Genomic DNA, 22,541 nt, shown 5'->3' on the forward strand with positions numbered 1-22,541 from the left:
AATAAATACGTACATAAGTAACAACAATTGCTTTGAATCCGATATTATTGATCATAATTATGATATAACTGATATATGCCAGTAAACATAAAATAAATAAAATAAAACGTACAGGGACTTATATCATAATTTAGGGGAAAGAAACGAGACATTATACAAAATAGTACACATAAAAAAAGTGTCACACTATAACCAAGTGACAAAACATATTTCAAATGTTCACAGGGGATTTGATTGAGCCTGCTCATAGACGATTGTGGATTATGCAAGCTACCGTCCAAGCCACAAAGCTCCGGCTATAATCCTGCTTTGGAAGAAAAAAAATCTGGAGACAAAGTGATCCCTCGGAAGCATTAATCACAACAAAATTACAAGAGAATTGCAGACTCGGTTTGATTGAGTCTGTACATGAGGGAAGTATGTTAGACTTAAAGGCTACATAACACCGAGTCTGCAATTTTCATGTAATTTTGTAGTGATTACTGTTTCCGGGGAATCACCCTTCTTCCAGAATTTAGTAATGAAACCAAGTCTTGCACATGACTATACGCTCTTGCAAACCTAAAAGCATAAGTTGATATGTTAACAGTACTTTTTGAATAATATTCAAATTCAAACTATTCAAAAACTTAACAATATCATATCTATATACCAAAATCATTGAAGTAACGAGAGGAAGGAAAAGACCTTTTTCTCAGAACAAACCACATTCATACATCGAAAAATTCTAAAATGATTCTGAGACAACAGGCATTTTATGCTCGAGAGATTTATGCTTCAAACACGAATATTGTTTTTCTTTTATTTAGAAAATGGAAACATAAGTTTAATAACATTTATATAATGGTTTTAGCGTATGTTATATCCTAATATTTTTTAACCTGAAAAAGTAAAGCATAATGTGAAATTATTTTTAAAAAAAGTAGCAAAAATGTAAAAAAGTAATTTGACTTCATTAAAATACTAATTCACTATAACTGTACTAATTGCTAAAATCAACAAAAGCAAAATATGGTTCAGGTAATTGGCAATGAGTAACATTTTGGAAACTATCATATGACACAAAAATAAAAAAAATCATATATTCAGCCTTTAACAAAAAGTAAGGCAAAAGCTAGGAGACATATAATAGAAAACAAAGATATAAGGTGTCAGTAGAAATACAAACGTGCCAGCTGAGATATAAAATATGATAAACAAGATCAACAAGGAAAGGCGGCGTTCAATGAAGCCTAGATGTTTTCTTTCCTTTTTTCCATTTAGACTTGACAGTTCTTATTTAAATTTACTGATTTATTCCGATTAAAAACAAACAGTTTTATTCTACGGCCTATTTAACTAAATCAAAAATCATTATTGGGAGAAATATACAAATATATCCGAATAAAAGCTGAAAAGACCCTATCATTGATACAATTGTGGCCGACAATTATATGTACAGAATACAGTCAAATACCGTCTTTTTGTTATAGCACATATATATTTAGTGAAATGTTCTAACCAGAAAGTGGTGCGTTTGATTCGTTCAATAATGCTGCGGTTTTAAAATGGCACACCTATCATAAAAGTATATAAAGCTATATATCTGCTGCAAAATCGTTGTTTGAATTTTATAAAAAAGTATACTTCCAAAATGATTGTATGAAACTAAATATTGTAGTAAATTGCCTTGAAAGCACGAAATCATTGCTAAATGAGTAACAACCTTTTTGAAATAGCAGAATAATAATATAATCAAGAAAATTTTATTCTGTTTACTTACAAAATTCAACTGTGTTAAATGACACAGACATTCTATGTTACAACTCTTTAGAAAATCCACTATAAAATTATGGAAACAATATAATTTTATAAGATATAGCTCTATACCCGCTATATGAAATATGAGATACTGTTATAAATGTTATAAAACTATGAAAACAACAATAACGACTAGCCAGAAAACGGAAAACAAACAAGCAATAATTAAAGGATATGTTTTTTGTTTGAGTGAAATATGGAATATATTTTCACGAAACATGATAAAATGCCACATATTTTCATGAGCCGGGACGTCATGTTGAGTGAAAATATATACCATATTTCACGAAAAACGAAAAAATAACCTTTTTATTTAATTTGATGATCAAATAAAATTGGTTACGAACCCCCTTGCTTTCTACGCAACTGCAATTGTACAGCGCGCAGTAATATAGATGCGTCTTGTTTTGCACGCGATATTTTGCGCTACATTGTGACGTCACGTAAACAACCCTTTAAGCGCATGTACAGCGTTAATGACTGAATTAAAGATATTGGTGTTCGGATTTATTTTCTTAGTTGGACCATTTTCTATCATTCTAGATAGTTTTCAAAACGAAATTCAACAAAAAGTTGTTTTGTATTTATCAGATTCTTCAAACAAAATGGCGAAAGAAGTCCCTTAAAATAAATATGAGTTTTGACTCCGCCCACTTTCATATTTATATTTCATATTTATTTTTAAAAAATATGAAATATATTTGACTGATATAGCATCATATTTCGTGGGTAAAATTAAATAATGAGTAGTACAGGTATATGGCATGCACTGAATTGCAGAATATTTGATAATATCTATTCAATATCTCGAAAAAGCCGATCAATAGAGCATGCGCACGTTTGATTAGATTTAATGAATATCATATGATCTACTCGGTCAAGTGCAACAAAACAATAGTGCGACATGTAAGTGACAATGTTTTTTAAAAGCATCAATTAACAAACATGACTCTCCATACATTGTATGTACTATATTACCTATTCATATGAAGATGTCACAATCGATAATACAACAAAAGAGCGAGGCACCATTTCTTGATTTAATTGTATCTTTTCATAAATACATAACAATGAACACAACGCAAACGTATTTGTACTCAATGACATTAAGAATGCATCCAAATGCTTAGAATATTCTTATTTAAGTAAATAACCATTTATCAATAGACACATTGTATATAAAATATAAAAATACATTCATATAGAGAACGCGATTATGAGGAATGTTTATGCTTATTGTACGGATGTCATATTTTAGTCAAAATTAAGGGAAAAAACATTCAAAATAACATGGTTGCAAAAAATGAACTGCCTGGTAATACTTTATACATCGTTTTCATCGGTGATGAGAATTGGTATGCATCTTAAGATGCAATCGAAACACCGCGGACGATTTCAGTAAAGTCTTCCTTGCGGCAGAGTCGGATACAGCCAAATTTCCACGATCAAATTGTAAATGATCAGCCCAAAGTATCTAAAGCAGAAGATATTGATTGCTTTGGTAAGCTCCAGTCACATTTAAAGTCTTATAAACATCTAGAAAAATCCATTTATAAACGTTTATTAGATATTTCTTAAAAATCACGAACATTTGTAAACAGTCGCGAATAAAAACGACTTCTTCAAGAAATAGAATCTTTATTAAAATTGCTTTGTTTTATAAAAATGTCTAATTTTGCCTTGAAGTCGTCATGAAAATTATTAGCAAGTTTCAGGGTAGTCATTCAAATGGTACCGGAAATAAGTTAGTGGTAGTTAGACTGTACAAAAATGCTAAACAAACATTCCAAGTCGCAAAAGGGACATAGCTTTGTCAAAATCAACGGCCGAGTCATGTCCTTTTGCCTGTAAATTGGACGATGGTCACTTACAAATATTTAAAGTTTAAAGTAAGGAATGGAAGTAGAACACAAAAATTAGATTGTACAACCTACTTAACCAATTATAGGTGCTGACTCGAACGCCGATGCCCGGGTGATCAGGATAACTATAATAATAGATATGAAAGTTAAACTTATACTATTTCAGATATCAACTTGAAACTTCGATGGCCAGATGTGCATTACACATGCTTAATGAATATACCCTTCCTACCCTTGAGTTATTGCCCTTTGTTATTTTTCATTATTATTTTCTCATTGTGGAGGATTGCAAAGCATAAGAATGGTGACTCTACCTTTTTTATTATCATACGTCCGGGAAAAAATGTAGTATAGTGATATGGATCTGGTCGTCCGCCTTTCTGTCTGTTAACAATATCGTGTCCGCTCTATATCTTTTGAACCAATGGAAGGAAAACTACTTGCAGAAATGTTAATAATGAGATGGTGTGCAGGTTTTACCTTCTTCGGGTCAAGGTCACACTTAGTCATTAAGTATTAATTAGTCAAGATGTATTGATTTCAAAATTTCGTCCCCGCTTTCAAGTGTATCTTTTATATAGCTGAAAGGAAATAAAAGCTATTTTGCATAAATGTAACTTATAATGAGAAGATGAGCAGAACGTCGGTTTAGTCTTCCTTAGAAGAAAAATCTGGAATAATTGCCCTTTGTTATTTTCATTATTTTGTTTTGTCCGTAGCATGGTCTCGAAAAGTATGTTAAGATTTCAACTTTAAAATATTACTGAATACAGGAAGAGTGCAGTAACGGTAATTTTTCTTTATTTTTCATGCTTAGTATCTGTCCAGAGCATGTCTCGTTAAGTATTAAGACTGCAACTTGAAATTGGTAAATAGGTAAATAGATCCCACTGAGGAAAAATGCGGTGCATCAGAAAGGTTATTGCCCTTTCTTAATTTTACTAGATTATAAGTACTTTAGTTATCAACTTGAAATTGCATAGGTTGAATGATCTTATTTAGAAGAAGTTTACAAACATGATTAACCTCCAAAATTCTTGTGTCATGCTTGTCCTCTTTATTTATATTTTTGCATATTTTTGTCAGGATCATAGCTTGATCTCATTGAAAGAGTGTCGTTCACAAGTATAATTACTCTTTTACTTCATTCTATTGCCTTAGGTTTCTTTTCTTTTCATAACAGTTGCCCAGAGCATAACCGATATAAATTTGTTCAGCTTGGCTGATGGATGGATCACAGTAATAAGAACAAGTAAAAAATTGCTGGGAAATGCAGCAATATGATTGTCACGGCGAAAAAAAAAAACCAACCCCAACACAAAAAGAAAAACAACAAAAAAAAAACCAGTTAAATATATTGATAAGGTATCTCCAAATAGCATTGTTTTGAATTGACATGTTAACTTGTTCAGAAGGTTTTAAAATAACATAATCATGTAACTTGTTACAAGAGCCATGTTTATATGTAGTAGAGCAGAATAATTATCATTTTTGTGTACTGCATACCTCTCGAGTGAGATTTATCCACCTATGAAGGTTCATGTTGATATCTCAAAGGCCTTTGTAGTTATGCTCTGGACAAAATTAAGTATGAAAAATAACAAAGGGCAAAAACTGAAAAATAATGCACGGTAGGTTAAATGTCTTGTGTGCTGCACTCCTCCTCAATGAGATCTATCCACCTAATAAGTTTCAAGTTGATACCTCTAACACCTTTTTGAGATTATTATTATTATTATTATTATATACCACATTTCTATAGCACTCTTTTCATAAATAATAAATGTTCAAGAGTGCTTTACATAAATCCGATAAAACATAATCATATATATATAAGACATAATGTACAACATTAATTAAGTAAACCTATTAAACAATAATGATAATCTAAAACCAGTAAAGGATGGTAAGAAATACAGACACATTTAGTTTAAAATCAAGGCTCAATTAATAATAATTGAGATAAGCTCCGGACAAAAAGTATGAAAAATAACAAATGGCAATAACTTACAAAATATAAAGGGTATTATTCTTGCGCACAACATTCCTCCCCAATAAGATCTATCCACCTATAAAGTTTCATGTTGACATTTCAAAGACGTTTTCAGAGATATGCTTCACTCAGGTGAAAAATTTAGTATGGAAAATAACAAAGGGCAATAACTCAAAAATTATGAAGGGTAGAGTTATCACTCTTTTGCACTGCATACCTCCTGAGTAAGATCTATCCACCTATGAAGTTTCATGTTGAAATCTCAAATGCTTTTGTAGTTATACCCTGGACAAAAATAAAGTATGAAAAATAACAAAGTGCAATAACTAAAAAAAAACAATGCACGGTATGTTATCATTCTAGTGTGCTGCAATGCTCCCCAATAAGATCTATCCACCTATGAAGTTTCAAGTTGTTACCTCTAACATTTTTTTAGATAAGCTCCAGACAAAAAGTTTGAAATATAACAAATGGCAATAACTCAAACATTATAAAGGATAGAGTTATCATTCTTGCGCACAACATTCCTCCTCAAAAAGATCTATCCACCTATGAAGTTTCATGTTGACATTTCAAAGACTTTTTCAGAGATATGCTCCACTGAGGTGAAAAATTTAGTATGAAAAATAACAAAGGGCAATAACTAAAAATTATGAAGGGTAGAGTTATCACTCTTTTGCACTGCATATCTCCTGAGTGAGATCTGTCCACCTTTGAAGGTTCATGTCGATATCTCAAAGGCGTTTGTAGTTATACCCTGGACAAAATTAAGTATGAAAAATAACAAAGGGCAATAACTGAAAAATAATGCACGGTTAGTTATCATTCTAGTGTGCTGCACTTCTCATCAAAAAGAGCTATCCACCTATGAAGTTTCAAGTTGTTACCTCTACCACTTTTTTAGATATTCTCCCGACAAAAAGTAAGAAAATAACAAATGTCAATAACTCAAAACTTATAAAGGTTAGAGTTATCATTCTTTCGCACAACATTCATCCTCAAAAAGATCTATCTACCTATGAAGATTACATTGACATCTCAAAGTTTGTTTTTTTTAGTTAATTTATGCTCCACTCAGGTGAAAAATTAAGTATGAAAAATAACAAAGAGCAATAACTCAAAATTTAGAAATGGTACAGTTATCACTCTTGCATTGCACACCTCCTGAGTGAGATCTATCCACATGAAGTTTCATGTTGATATCTCAAAGGCTTTTTGCTGTGGACAAAAATTGAGTTTGAAGAATAACAAAGGGTAACAATGAAAAAAATATGCAGCGTAGAGTTATCATTCTTGTGCACTGCACTTTTCCTAAATATGATTTATCCACAAATGAAGTTTCAAGTTGATATCTCCACCTATGAAGTTTCAAATTGATACTTTTTGAGATATGCTCCGGACAAAAATGTAGAGTGACAAACGGAAGGACAAACGGACGGATGGAGACTAATTCTATATCCGTCTTTTCGGCGGGGGGTAATAAACATTTTCTTACTCATATCTAAAGGAAACTCAGAATTTTGCTCACAATAACGTGACATGAATTCTGAATGAAGTTTGATGTTGTGGTAAAAACTGATTTAAGGACCAAATTAAGTTTAATATTTTACAACCTGGTATGGTGAATGTTAATTGTGAAACGCATATAAAAAACCAAGTCACATTTTAGAATTGTGCAAGAAAAATGAAATTATTAAACAAGAGGGCCATGATGGCCCTGAGTCGCTCACCAGAAACAACTGTTTTTCAGTGTTGGAAATTATTTTTCAAAAGAACTTGCTGAAAGGCAAGTCCAGCTCTTTCGACAGTTCAGCTCGATCAACTTTAACTTGCCCCTTTAGTAATATACTTTCACAACACTGATTGTTTTAGCTTTTTTTCTTCATAATAAACAATAGGACCACTAAGATGGCCCTAGATGACTCATCTAACCCATCATTTCATTATTCACTATAAAAATTGTAATATTTTGCCCTAATATTTTGGAAAGGATTTGTTAAAATATGTATGTTGCAAGTGTATTCCTATGAGACTATGTAGAATAAATGCAGAACAACTGACCACTAGAGCAGGATTAATTTTGATTGGACAAATTTTTTTAAAACTTTTTTTTGAATGAAAACACAAAATGTCACAAGCAAAACATGTAAGGTGTAGATGTTTGAAGTTCACAGTTTGGGACAAATTTTTTTTATACATTCTGTATGGTAACATAACTGTACCTCAAAAAAAGACAATAGGTCAAACATTGTAAAAAATATGAAAAGTAGGCCAGTTAATATCAAAATTCAATTCAGCATCAGAAATTACACCCCTTGTCCAAATTTCAAGTCTGTATGTCAAGAACACAAGAATGAAAGTCAAATTATATCAATAATATCAAAAGTAGGTCAGTTGATATCAAAATTCATTTCGGCATCAGAATTTACAAACCTGGTCAACATTTAAAATCTGAATGTCAAAATACAAGACAGTAGGTCAAATGATGTCAGTAATACCTAAAGTAGGTCAGCTGGTATCAAAATTGAATTCAACATAAAAAATTACACAAATTACACCCATAGTCCAAATTTCAAGTCTGTACATAAAAGACAAATAAAGTAGGTAAAGCGATATCAAATATATCAAAAGTAAGCCAGTTCATATCAAAATTCAATTCAGGAACAGAAATTAAACCCCTTGTCCCTTGTTAATTCAACAGAAAAAAAAAATACAATTTTTTACAAAATTCAATAAGAGAATTGAGCAGATAAATTCATCTTTGATAGTTAAGTACAGGAGTAACAAATTTTATGTTTCTTTAGGCCTATTTTTTTTCCTGGTTAATGACCTACAACTGACCTTACAATGATGCAATAGTCCGAATTCCAGAGCTGAAATATATTTACACATCATAAACAGGTCATGACCCAAGCCAATGAAATTTATGAAATTTTTGCTGAAAATGTCTTAGTTGGATAAAAGAATGAATAAACTATGTACAGGAAACTGCATATGCTATTACAGGCAATGTAAAGATGGTCTTTTCTATAAAAAAAAGAAAAAAAAGTTTTTGTAATGACACTATCATTTTATTTATACTGTGACCACGAATAGTTTAAGAGTTTAAAACATAACATTTATACTTTGTGTGAATTCAAAACACGTATATTTCATATTTATATTTATAAGGAGACTATGTATCTATTGTCAGTATTTTTTTAATATTTAAATTAGAGCTTAGAATATCTTTAAACTTTAATTTAAAGAAATGCTAGTGCATTTAAGCTTTAGCTTTAACAGGACCAATCAAACTAATATGAGCAAACTTTATTAAAGACTACCTAAGAATGCTACTGACAAAGTTTAATGATCATCTATCAATTAGCTCTGCAGATGGAGATGTCTAAAGGTTTTTCTATTTTTAGCCCTAGAGACCCTTAAAAGGGGCCAATCAAATTAAGATGAGCAAACTTGATAAAAGACTACCAAAGAAGGCTACAGACAAAGTTTGGTGATCATTCATCTATTAGTTCTGTAGGAGCAGATGTTTAAAGGTATTTCTATTTTTAGCTTTAGCGGCCCCTACAAGGGGCCAATCAAATTAATATGAGCAAACTTGATAAAAGACTACTTAAGAATGCTACAGACAAAGTTTGGTGATCATCTATCAATTAGTTCTGTAGAAAAAGCATTTAAAAGTATTTCTATTTTAAGCTATAGCGGCCCTTAAAAGGGGCCAATCAAACTAATATGAGCAAACTTGATGAAAGACTACCCAAAAATGCTACAGACAAAGTTTGGTAATCTTCCATCCATTAGTTCTGTAGAAAAAGATGTCTAAAGGTTTTTCTATTTTTAGCCCTAGAGACCCCTAAAAGGGGCCAATCAAATAAATACGAGCAAACTGAATAAAAGACTACCCAAGAATTGTACTGACAAAGTTTTGTGATCATCAATCTATTCGTTCTGTAGAAGATAACATTTAAAGGTATTTCTATTTGTTGCTATAGCGGCCCATACAAGGGGCCAATCAAATTAATATGAGCAAACTTGATAAAAGACTACCCAAGAATGCTACAGACAAAGTTTGGTGATCATCCATCAATTGGTTCTGTAGAAGAAAATGTCTAAAGGTTTTCTATTTTAAGCCCTAGTGACCCCTAAAAGGGGCCAATCAAATTAATATGAGCAAACTTGATAAAAGACTACCTAAGGATGCTACAGACAAAGTTTGGTGATCATCCATCAATTAGTTCTGTAGAAGAAGACGTTTAAAGATATTTCTATTTTTAGCTGTAGCAGCCCCTACAAGGGGCAAATCAAATTACTATGAGCAAACTTGATAAAAGACTACCCAAGAATACTACAGACAAAGTTTGGTGATCATCCATCAATTGGTTCTGTAGAAGAAGATGTCTAAAGGTTTTTCTATTTTTAGCCCTAGTGCCAATTGAAATGATATGAGCAAACTTGATAAAAGACTACCCAAGAATACTACAGACAAAGTTTGGTGATCATCCATCCATTAGTTCTGTAGTAGAAGATGTTTAAAGGTTTTTCTATTTTTAGCTCTGCTGAACCCTAAAAAGGGCCAATTGAAATGACATGAGCAAATTTAAGTGTGACTATCACAAGGATGCTACAGACCAAATTTTAGTTAAATCTGCCCAGCAGTTTCAGAGAAGAAGATGATTGTTGACGCATGACGACGGACGACGGACGCCGGAGTATCGCCCTTTGTTACTAATAGCTCACCCTGAGCCTTCGGCTCTGGTGAGCTAAAAAAAAGAAGACAATTTAAGTTCTTAATTGCAAATATAGAAACTTAGGAATGTAATGTTCAAAGACATTTTACACGTGAAAAGATTCACTCCGAGAGAGACATAGATCCGACATGAGAACACATTAGTCAAAATATGTCGGCCCTTCGTGTTTTTCGCATTTTCGCATTTTGAGGCGAAGACGCGAAAATATTTGGATGGCGTTAATCAGCCACCATACATAATCCATTCAAGGCGAATTTCTCAAGCATGTCGAAAGGATGTCCGGAAATGTGTTAATATAAAACGCTGATATTTCGTGTGTTGATAAAAATACTGTTTAGATTCTATATGGTTTTGAAAAAAAAACTGTTTCTATGTAACTTTTCACGGAAATGGGCTGTACAATGATTGCGTAAAAACAATAAAATGTCGGCTGTAGAAATCGAAAGGCATTTTGTCACGTGACTTTTGCCCATGCTACCGAAAACTACTCATCACAATATCACGGCGTTGAGACGCCGTGAAATAACAGCTCTGCCCATAATAATTTTAAAGCCAATGACCTTTGTTGCTATTCATGTGTTAAATGCGATTTTGTACGTGATGTCAAAACGTTTATAGCCTGAGTCTTTATTGGCGAATAGATTATCTTATTTAATTTTACCCATGAAATATGGTGCTTTATCAGTTTTTTTTTCGTTTTTCGTGAAGTATGGTATATATTTTCACTCAACATGATAAAATGCCACATATTTACACTCGCCGTCCCGGCTCGTGAAAATATGTGGCATTATATCATGTTTCGTTAAAATATATTCCATATCTCACTCAAATGAACAAATATCCTCTTAATATTATCGCTTTGTACCTTTGAAATTATTACCAAGTGTATTTAAAACTATCCTATTTTACAACTGCTGGGTATTGGGAAGTATGTGACTGCTTCTTGTTTGTCTAAATTTTCGGGGGTTTAATGTAAGAAGTTTGTGAACAATTTTGGTACCTGGTCTGCTAAAATAATTTCTGAATAATTTCAAAATTCGTGTATATTGACTGCATAGCGAATAGTGCGGATCATGAGAAGACGGTACAGCACGGTAAAGATGTGCCGGATGATAGTGGTCTGTCATTTACCATTCTACCCTGTTAAGAAAAAAAATAGGGACGTCCGTGGCCGAGTGGTTAAGGTTGTTGACTTCAAGCCACTTGCCCCTCACCACTGTAGGTTTCAAATCCCGACAGGGACTTTGGATTCTTCCTCGTGAGGAAGCTATCCAGCTTACGGAACGTCGGTGGTTCTATTCAAGTGCACGTTTACGCCTTATATAATGCACGGAAAGGCACCTGAAGTCTTCATATTTTTTAAATTTTGCCGTGTTGGACTTTCTTTAGGGATTCTTATTTTCTCTATTTTATCGCCACATCAGCGTTGTTTGTGCCGTGTGGAGGCTGTAAAAAGTCGCCCCGTACATTCAATCAGACATGTTATATTTCCGATCCTTTAAGATCGTTCAGCACGACATTACTGTTGTGCTTGTGGTATTTTTAGTTTTAACTTTTCGGCATTTTCTAGTTGGGTGGTTCCAATATTCCTAATTGAATAATGTTGAATCACCCTTAGGATATGTTGCCTGCTTTTTAACTTGTCTGTTGACGTCTTATTTGTGGTATGCAGGCTTCATAACCTCCGATTCCCTTTCAAAATTCCATTTTATTTAGTTGCGCCCATTGTTTTCTCGTTTAGGGCACACGCTTTTTATTACTTGGGGACCATACGCCGCTTTTCATGGAATGGCACGGAAGTTTCACATTGAAGGTTCCATGATTACCGCCGTATAAACACATCTTTGGATGTTTCTAAATTCAAAATTTTACAATTTCATGTTTAAATGTTGAATTCTGCTTAAGCCGGTGCTAGGGGGGGAGTGGATGGTAGTTTGCACTTTACAGTACCGTCCATGAACAGGATCAATCAAACCGAGCCTGCAACATTTTCAATTTTGCCGTGTTGGGCTTTCTTTAGGGATTCTTATTTTCTCTATTCCTTCACCAGTAAAGCTGGAACGTCGCCATAAAGCATAAACTGTGTCGGTGTGACGTAAAACCCATTAGCGTAAGATAAATGTCTGCACTTTGTGACTTGTTTAAAGTGTTCTCTGTGGATGTATATCCCATGCTTTGTTAAATTACATTATTTGTACAATCGACAAAATATCTACTAATTGGGACATTTTTTATGTTATTTTATTATTTTGCTCATAAATTTATAATTAATATGGCGGCGTGCTGTTTCGTAATATTTCCATCTGTTGTCAGACAATAGCAAAATTCAATTAAAATATCATATAATATTAATAATATTATATACAATGAATCATGTTTTACGAAATAAAGATTAAAATTCATCCGAGGGAATTATTTATTTGCTCACATTTCAATTCAATAAGGAACCATCAGACTGATTAAAATATTATGCATTAAAGCTTTCAATATAATAAAAATATCAAAGCTTTAAATTAAAGGATATACTAATATTTAATATAACGTGTGAATTGACATATAAGAGTTATAATACTGAATGTTTAAACGTCAAACAACTAATTGTGGGGCTCTGGTTCTTCCGTTGTCACGTCTTTTTCTCCAGGTTCTGTGACGATGGGCGTGGTTATTGATTCCGTAGTGACTGGTTGCGTAGGTGCATCTGTGTTTATGGGCGTGGTATCGGACTGTGTAGTGATTGGTCTGGTCGGCGCATCTGTGACAGACGGCGTGCTTTCAGATACAGTGTTAAAGATTTTGTTTGTAAGTTTCATAACAATTAGTTCACGATCTATATCCTCTGTATTTGAAAATTTTATATTTGTTTTTTTTAAAGAATTGTTGAACCACACGGTGTCTTGAAGTGCTTTACGTCGATATTTAAATCTAAGCAATGCTCTTTGAGTTCCACGAATATCTTGGTTATCGAACACGTGACTTGGTAATTCATGTAGTCTCATGTCGTCTGCTATCTTGCTATGTATGAAGACGAACATTGTCACTATCACTGTAAAATTTCAAAAGAAAAATACACACACATATTCAAACTAATGTTATATCAATATTAATTATTGAATGGAAGTCCGCTAAGCTGAATAAAAAAAAGCACCGGATTAGTAGTTTTAGAAGCCGTTGGTTCGATCCTCTGGCTGGGCATAATTTCTTCTTGGCAATTTATACAATGATCATTTGTTCCAAGCACTGGTTGAGAAATTGATTTGGAGAAGGAGCCAATTACTTGTGGACAAATGAGCCGCGTCATGACAAAACCAACGTAGTGGGTTTGCGACCAGCATGGATCCAGACCAGCCTGCGCTGGATCAGGATCCATGCTGTTCGCTATCAGTTTCTCTATTTGTTATTGGGTTTGTAAGCGAACAGCATGGATCCTGATCAGACTGCGCGGATGCGCAGACTGGTCTGGATCCATGCTGGTCGCAAACGCACTATGTTGGTTTTGTCGTGACGCGGCTCAAATGACTATTTCATTTTTGTTGATTGGTTACGGTGGTTACAATCGCCGATATACATTTATGACTAGAACATTGATTGAAATCGAAAAACAAATAAAACAAATAATTGCATAATATTTCATAGCAGTAAGAAAACGGAATTCAAAATTGAACATAGTCTTTAATATATTAACGCAATGTACATTCCAACATAAAACATCAATAATTGTATTGTATAATACATTAAATGCCAAACATATAGCAACAGTTTCATTAAATGTAGAGGTTAAAGTCCTGAGATAATTTTAACAATAGTCTTGCCATACGTGTATAAGCAGTGTTTACAACAAAATTAATGATAAAAATGTCAACCCAAAGTTGATGTCAATCTCAAAGTCACATTTTCAATAAAATAAATATTTTTAATATGACACCTTTTATATGTAAATGTTGTATATCAAATAATAATGTATTGAAAACAGATGTAACCGTAGCGGAAATACTGCGGAATTTCAGTAATTTAAAATGAAAATTGTTGTTATGGAATGATCATAAATACAATAGCACCAACAGGTGTGTCTCCACAAGAGTTTTTGGCAAACCTTCAACGTGTCACGTACGTGTCATTTCATAAATAGACACGAATTGCTCGAGTTCAATTAAATAAAAGTGCGATTGTTAGATATAAAATAATTCTTTATTGATAAATCTTCAGGATGGTTGACGCGCTTTAATGTAACAAATCAATTCCGACAAAAGAATTAAACGTGTCAATAATTTTGAAGAAATTCACAACTTTTGAAACCATTACCAGTTATGTGTTTTTTTTTAAAATTCAGTACCGCTCAAGCCGGTGCTAGATGGCGTGATGGATGTTGCATATTTTCATTATCCCTCATGTACAAACTCAATAAAACCGAGTCTGCAATTTCCATGTAATTTTGCTGTTTTAATTCTTCCGAGTGATCTCTTTTTTTTTGCCCCATATATTTCGAAATCAAGCAATGTACGCACTTGTGTTATTAGTCCTAATACTCGTATAGAATGTTAAATGTAAAAATGATAAAAAATAATTATTCCTGACCAGAAAAATCAAGTGTTATAAATATGGTGGCTGATTTGTGCCATTCGTGTTTTTGTCCCGCGACCCCGCCAAGCGAAAAATCGAGAATAAACAAGCTAGAATGGCGGGGTCGAGGAGCGAAAACATAATTATGGACACAAATAAGCCACCATATATAAATCTTAAATTAAAATAAAAAAGAAGTATTTTTCACCCCGACACATATATATCACCTTCTTCAGTCACGTATATGAACTAGTTTTTGACAACATTAAGCATCCGATTTTTTAGCCGTCTGTTCTGCTGAATAATCTTTGAGCGATTTACGTTCTATTGATTATTTTCACTTCATTTAAAATGATTTATAGTATTTGTGTTAAGAAGACAATCTATTGAAATGAAAAATCGGTTATTTCAATAGTACATTTTTTTGCAATTTGTATTTTGTCAATAATTATCTGTTTTTTTATTTGTTCTGTATAAAACTAAATTCCTTACATTGCAATAAAAATAATAACATTTAATAATAAGACTAAATACAGATAAAGAAATCGTACCAGATGTTGTTAGTATTGTAACCACGGCCCTTAATTTCACCAACTTTCTCTTCTTTGCCATTTTTGTTACCTATATATTGAAGTCATCTTATTGTGGTCTGAAATGTAAAGTGATAAATCTGTAATTTAAAGTGAGAAGTTGTAAAACAAATAATATTCAATGTAAAGTACTACGTCTGTAATGTAAAGTTAGAAGTTGTAAGGTAAATAATATTAAATGTAAAATAAGAAGTATGTAATGTAAACTGAGAAGTTTGTAAGGTAAATAATATTTAATGTAAAATAAGACGTCTTTAATGTAAAGTGAGAAGTTTGTAATGTAAATAATATTTAATGTAAAGTAAGACATCTGCAATGTAAAGAGAGAAAACTGTTACTTAAATGTAGATAATATTTAATGTAAAATAAGAAGTCTGCAATGTAAAGTGAGAAGAATGTTATGTAAATATTATTTAATGTAAAGTAAGAAGTCTGCAATGTAAAGTAAGACGTTGCAATGTAAAGTTAGAAGTCTGTAATGTAAAGTGAGAAGTCTGTAATGTAAAGTGAGAAGTCTGTAATGTTAAGTGAGAAGGCTGTAATGTAAAATGAGATGTATATATTGTAAAGTGAGATGTATGTATTGTAAAGTGAGATGTATATATTGTTAGGGGAGAAGTCTGTTATGTGAAGTAAAAAGTCTGTAATTAAAAAAGAGAAGTCTGTAATTTAATAGAAAATTCTCTTAATATGTAAAGTGAGAGGTCTGTAAATTAATATAAAGTAAGAGGAATGTAATTCAAAAAAGAAGTCACTTAATATGTAAAGTGAGAGGTATGTTATGTAACTTAAGAGGAATGTTATTTAAAAAGAGAAATATCTTAATATGTAAAGTGAGAGGTATGTTATGTAAAGTAAAACGTCTGTAATTTAAAAAGAGAAATCGCTTAAGATGTAAAGTGAGAGGTCTGTATTGTAACGTGAAATTTAAAAAAAAAGAAGACGCTGAATATTTAAAGTGAGAGGTATGTTAATATGTAAAGTAAGAGGAATGTAGTTTGAAAAGAGAAATATCTTAATATGTAAAGAGAAGTCTAATAAGTGAGATGTGCACTGCATTACATTTTGCAATAACAAATTGCTGCGTATAAACTCCCACGGTCTGATATATATAATATAATGTAATCTTTTGTCAGTCGCGTTCAAATCCTCTGTATATAATATAATAATGATAATTTGATTTCACAGCTGGGCCAAATTAAAGGCCTGAATATTCATGAGTTCATGAAATTGACACATAAATGAATGTGATATATTCAAATTAGTATGATTTGAGCAGCATAGTGAACAATAAGTAAAGGTTCTAAGTGATGCATTCTTTATTAGAATGAATTCAAATTTAAATGCCTGATAAAAAGAGTGCAATTTTCTCAAGGTTTTATACTTTAAAGCTGCACGCCAACAGATGAGTACATATTCTTTTCTTTAATAAATGTTAGTAAAATGTACATGTGTATTAAAATTTTTGTTTGATGTATTATTATTAGCATCCCAAAACGACAAGAAACATGAAGTATGCCAAATGTGATTCAATAACAATTCTTAGTCCTTTTGTTTTACCTCGTTTCTCACGGATTAATTGCTCATAGAAATAGAAAAAAGCATTGGAAATCGAGGTTATCAGATTTTTACAAGAACACAGATAACCAAGTGTTTTTGATGTTTTGTTTCCTTTTTTTGTGTCATTGACAGGCAATAAAATTATTCGTCTTCATATCAAAATATGAAAGCCCCAAGAAAATTATATCCAATCTGCATGCATATAATATCCACCCAACACATTGATATTACATAATTCAGTAAGTGCACTGGGAAGTGTAACGAAATAGAAAATGAATAGTAACAGTAAAAAAAGTTATATTTAAAAGTCTACGTTATTTCAAATGCGGATGCTTCTAAAATCAAAATTTTACTGTTTTTTTTTTTAAATGATTGATTCTGCTTAAGCTGGTGTTAGTGGGGGCGTTGACGGCAGCTTGCACTCTCAGGCTGAATCAAACCGAGTCTGCAACATTTTCAGTTTTGCAGTTTTGGACTTTCTTTTGGGAGTCTTTATTTCTATTTTATTGCAAAAGAAGTGAGTTTTGCAATTGTCAGTATTTTTTTCTGGAAAGTATTTGTTAGTTTTGAAATCATAACATGATCATGTATGTAACGAAATGAGTTGTGCGGCAAAAATATTGCAAAACTTGTTTATAAAGATGAGCTGATACTGCTTCAAAACCACTGTTTTAACATAAGTTTTGCAATATATTTTTTTTTTTTAGAAAAGACAGAAATGTTGAAATATATATGTTTTTGAATTAAACTTTTACATGCTAATTCTTATGTTAAAAATCTCAAGGCTATAGTGTCTCGATATAATCTAATTATAAAAGCTTTAATTGGATACATACTTTATTGCAAATCTCGGTTTTATTGCAAACTGGTTGTGAGAACATTGCAAGAAGAATAAGTCAAAAGAACGATTTTTGCAATAAGTTATTGCAATAAGTTATTGCAAAAACGGTTGTAACAATGCCCCCTCGTACAAATCAGATAACATCTAGTTCTGAAACTATGTCTGTTACTTAATGTATGAAATTTAATTTCTAAGCTGAGTGAAAATATCTTTAAGGCTAGATTGAATCAATTTCTTTGTACACTTGTTAATCTTATTTTCTAATTAGTAAATTTGTTTAATTTTTATATAAAAATAGCATGAATCTATGGGCATGCCGCTTTAAGAATTACTTATTTAGATGTATTTTGAAAGAAAAAGCTTATATAAAATTTTATGAAAAGCTGCACGGCGATATGCAGCGTCTAATCATATCAAAATTGCACTGATATTTTTGTTAACCTTTAATCAACCCTATCATAAAATTAATTAATTTGGATGACTGCCTGAAAACTTGTAAATGTTATTAAATAATCCCGCAGACTTACGATATATTTCGGGTATATTTGAGTATAAGTATGAGCAAAACAACAACATTAACATGTAATTATCTTGCTAACAATTACTTTTTTGTATATTAGTAAATGACAATAAAGTTCCTGAAACGGAATTTTGTAATAATAAAATGTGCTGTACCTGCACAAAAGCTATGTTAATACATGAATATCATCACTGAGCTGGAGTTCGTGAGTTTGAATCACTCAAGCAAAATACGTGTACAGAAGGTCATGGTGATAAGTTGTCAGACAGTATTTTAATGTCAGTAAACATGCCATTGATCAGAGTAAACATTAGACTATCCCTAATAAAATGTTTACAGCAAGAAAAAAAACAACACCCGTTCTGCCCACACAAATTTTAATAAGCAATGATTTCTTGTTGTTGTTGTTGTTGTAGTAGAAACTACTTTATATAAGTTTATTCATAGTATCAAAAGAGAAAGTCCATAAGATTGGGTTCCTCCAGAAGACAGTGATTTTACTTTTTAGAGGATAATTTAACGGACACAGAAGTTTCACAATTCCTGGAGAAATAACTGTTTTTTAACATGCGTAGACTATAGCATCATTTTGCGGGGCCAATAATTTTAAAGAAATATTTGTTTAGGAAATAGATATCAATTCTGAGTGCATTGTTGTAGAATAATGCACGGTTTGAGTTCAAATGCGTAGTAATATAATCACGAAGGCCGATAGGCCTGAGTGATTAATTACAAAGCATTTGAACGAAAAACGTGCATTATTATACAATAATGCACGAAGAATTGATATCTATTTCCATTCTAATACGTCAAGAAAAAATGTAATTTTTATTATAACGTTGGACTTTATGTTTGGTGGTTGAATTTGTTTTCGCCTCAGAGTTTCCAATAGAAACGTTCTTTAGAGGCCGTTCCAGTGGGTTGAAAAAAAACTGTTAAATCTACCGTTTGTAGAAACATTTTGAAAATAACGAATTTTGAAAACGTTGATACAACTTTGTTTGTTTATTTATTTCAGTTTATAATTTTCCAAGCGAAATACAAATTATTAAAAGTGAAATAAATGTAAAACTAAACTCGTTTGCGACATTAAATAGCGAACTTGATTTGATTGTTTTGCACGTGCTGTTTGGCGCTACATTGTGACGTCACGTAAACAACAATTTAAATGTCTGTACAGCGTTAACGACTGAATTAAAGATATTAATGTTCGGATTAATTTTCTTAGTTAGACCATTTTCTTTCATTCTAGATAGTTTTCACAACAAAATTCGAAAAAAATTGTTTTAATTTATCAGATTTTTTAAACAAAATGGCGCCTTCAATGTGAAAATACACAGGGAGATAATAAGAACGGCGAGTGCATTGTTGTAGAATAATGCACGCTTCCGGCCTTCTTTGTCTATATAGAAAAAATTCCGATAGTGTTAGAATAGTGATTTTAGTATAGATTACTTCACAATGTCGTCACTATTATTTATAGTTAGTTTGTTTGCAATAAGGAGCAACTTTTGCTAATTACGTCGAAACAGTCGGGATATTTTACGTAAACCTTTTTTCCGCCATTGACTTTTTGATTATGAAAATATCGAAATCTGGGAATTATACATGTTTTTTCTACATTTTGCGCAGTTATTTTACTATGAAAAGACAAAATTTTAAAATCTTTTCACACGATAATTTGCAGACTTTTTTCGAGTTTTCGATCTACAATTAATTATTTATCGTGAAAAGCTAAAATTTATTTAACCTGCGTACATGAAAATTTGTCCATCAATAGAGAAAAGTGTGCTTAAACTAAATGCTTAATAATTTCTATCACCAAGGTCGAAAAGTCGATTGCTGAAATAGCATTACTTTGAATTTAGATACAGTAAAAAATGGTAAACATATATGATTAATATTCAGAATCATATGAGAATAATAAATAATAGTGTGTTTATTGATATCGACACAATTTTTTTTATAAATGATGTATGGTATAATTACGAATAACAAAGTTTTATAAAAGTATGTAATATTAAAAGCATGCTGTAAAAAAATATTTTAATTTTGACAATGCGTCTTTGTTATAGAACAAACAGTTAAAGCTTTAACCCTTATCCATCTATAAAAACATGATACATCTAAGAGCAAAACTAAAAAATAGATGGCCATTCAATACAGAATAACAAGAGTTTAAAATTATACATTATAAATTTAATGTTTTTAATTATATTAAATCGTATCTGAACAGTACATTTTTCATTCGTTTTATATGTCACATTACAAAAATGATAATCATCCAATGACCAATTAGCCAATAAGTGTTTTACTTACTTAAATATCTAATTTACCTAAATCCCATGAAAACTTATTCCAACATTAACACCACGTTATTTACTAAATAAATTATGCAAAATATATTTTCAGCGTAATTATATAATCCGTTCTGAACGGCAAATCGATTTCGAATGAAAAGATAACGTTCTTCCGATTCATAAGTAATGAAGATTATTCATATTATAAATAAAGTCATTGAAATACCCTAGATCAGTAGGCGTTATAAATTTTGTCTTATCTTGCCATTGTGTAGTATGATGGAATGATTTAATAATCACGTCATTCAGTGGTGATTTATATTCACTCGACTCTGCATGCGTTCATTCATATGGGTATATAAGTACAAAACGTCATATTTCCGGTATTGAGTATATTAGATTAAGAATTATGGATGATATGATGTGAAAATAAATGTCGGGGTGACTTTTATGTTATTTGTGGTGGTTGTTGATGATTTTTTTTTTCAAAATTCGTTAAATACATTCTAAACTTCACGCTATGTTATTATAACGTAGTCACCGGCTAGCAACAGTTAGTGAACTGTTAAAATCGATTAAAGTACATCACACCATGTGATCATTGATAATAATTATCAACATGTAAACGTGACTTCATTTCCTTTCGATAAAAAGCTGAATTTTATACCCTAAGAAACATGTTAAAAACATTTCTCTTAAAGATCCTGTAACTTTTTATGGTTTTATATCATGCTCAAATGAAGATTTTTCAATGTTGTAAGTTTTAAAAGGCACTATCTGTTAATAAAAGGTAATTAGAAATTTATTTCTATAAAGTCTAAGTCAAATTTTTAAATAAGAAATGGATGCATATATTTTAATGATTACATATAATGTGGACAAATATTTTAAATATCAACTGTTACGTCATAAGGCTTTAAAGTGAAATAATTATTTATATAGACGAGAAAAACCCTAATAGTTCACACATATCACTATACACAACCGACAAAGCCATTATGTTTTTATAGTCACATTTTTGATAAATAAACACGTGAATTAATATTGGCATTAGTCAATAATAAATTTGAAAAGAAAGTAACAAATAAACAGTGTATATGTACCTATATATAAAAATGATAAGATGCAAAATACTGTATACACTACTCTTACAAGCTTTGAAAGCATTTTACCCGTGCTTACTTCCCTTTCTATATACGTCAACAGGCTTTAACGCATTTTGTGGTATATTGTTAGCCTTGTTTACTCAATATATCATTTTTTTAAAAGGCCTCTGATCTACAAAATTGCCACTATACAGAAGATGAAAAGGACATTTCTGTTCAATTCAATTCAATAGCTTTATTGTACAAAAGGCCTCCGGCCCATACACAGTGCATACAATATACATTTTTAATTAGCATTGCTGGAGATATAGAAATGGTCAAATGTCTAATATAGTTATAAAGTACAATCTGAATATAAATTATTCAAATCATTTGAGGAAATTATTTCTTTCTTTCATTGCAAAATTATATGATACGAGCTCGTCTTCAGAAATGTAATTTACGGATAAAAACATGGACAAAGTAAATTTTTGTATGTCCTTGATTTGTTTGATTGATATAGACAACAGAAGTAAGCATTCATTACAACGAACTGGACGCGGCTAATGAATGTCAACAGCAATATATCTGCCGACCAGCTGCCGATGCCCAGACTAAAGTCGTGTGAAGTGGCCCTACAAAGTAAGCCTATTACGTGGTGCGTGAGCCCAAATCACGGCGAGAC

The 22,541-nt window shown here is 31.7% G+C and overlaps 1 protein-coding gene across 3 annotated transcripts; it reads right to left on the reverse strand.

Annotated features, from left to right (window-relative positions):
* Positions 1 to 12,916: 12,916 nt before the first annotated feature.
* Positions 12,917 to 20,938, reverse strand: LOC132745788 (uncharacterized). 3 transcript variants are annotated; one of them, XM_060734763.1, is made up of 3 exons: positions 20,791 to 20,938; positions 15,512 to 15,609; positions 12,917 to 13,446 (listed from the first exon to the last, which is right to left on the reverse strand). In XM_060734763.1, exons 2-3 carry the CDS (start codon positions 15,570 to 15,572, stop codon positions 12,998 to 13,000), a joined length of 510 nt encoding a protein of 169 aa, XP_060590746.1. In that variant the 5' UTR covers positions 15,573 to 15,609; positions 20,791 to 20,938; the 3' UTR covers positions 12,917 to 12,997. The 3 variants fall into 3 exon arrangements, with proteins under 3 accessions (XP_060590746.1, XP_060590747.1, XP_060590748.1); XM_060734764.1 differs by having other exon boundaries at positions 20,808 to 20,921; XM_060734765.1 differs by lacking the exon at positions 20,791 to 20,938 and adding an exon at positions 18,627 to 18,772.
* Between the last annotated feature and the right edge of the window lie 1,603 nt (positions 20,939 to 22,541).

This window comes from Ruditapes philippinarum, unplaced genomic scaffold (genome assembly GCF_026571515.1).
Source record: "Ruditapes philippinarum isolate M1 unplaced genomic scaffold, ASM2657151v2 ctg8466_1_1_1_1, whole genome shotgun sequence".
Classification (NCBI taxonomy): domain Eukaryota; kingdom Metazoa; phylum Mollusca; class Bivalvia; order Venerida; family Veneridae; genus Ruditapes; species Ruditapes philippinarum.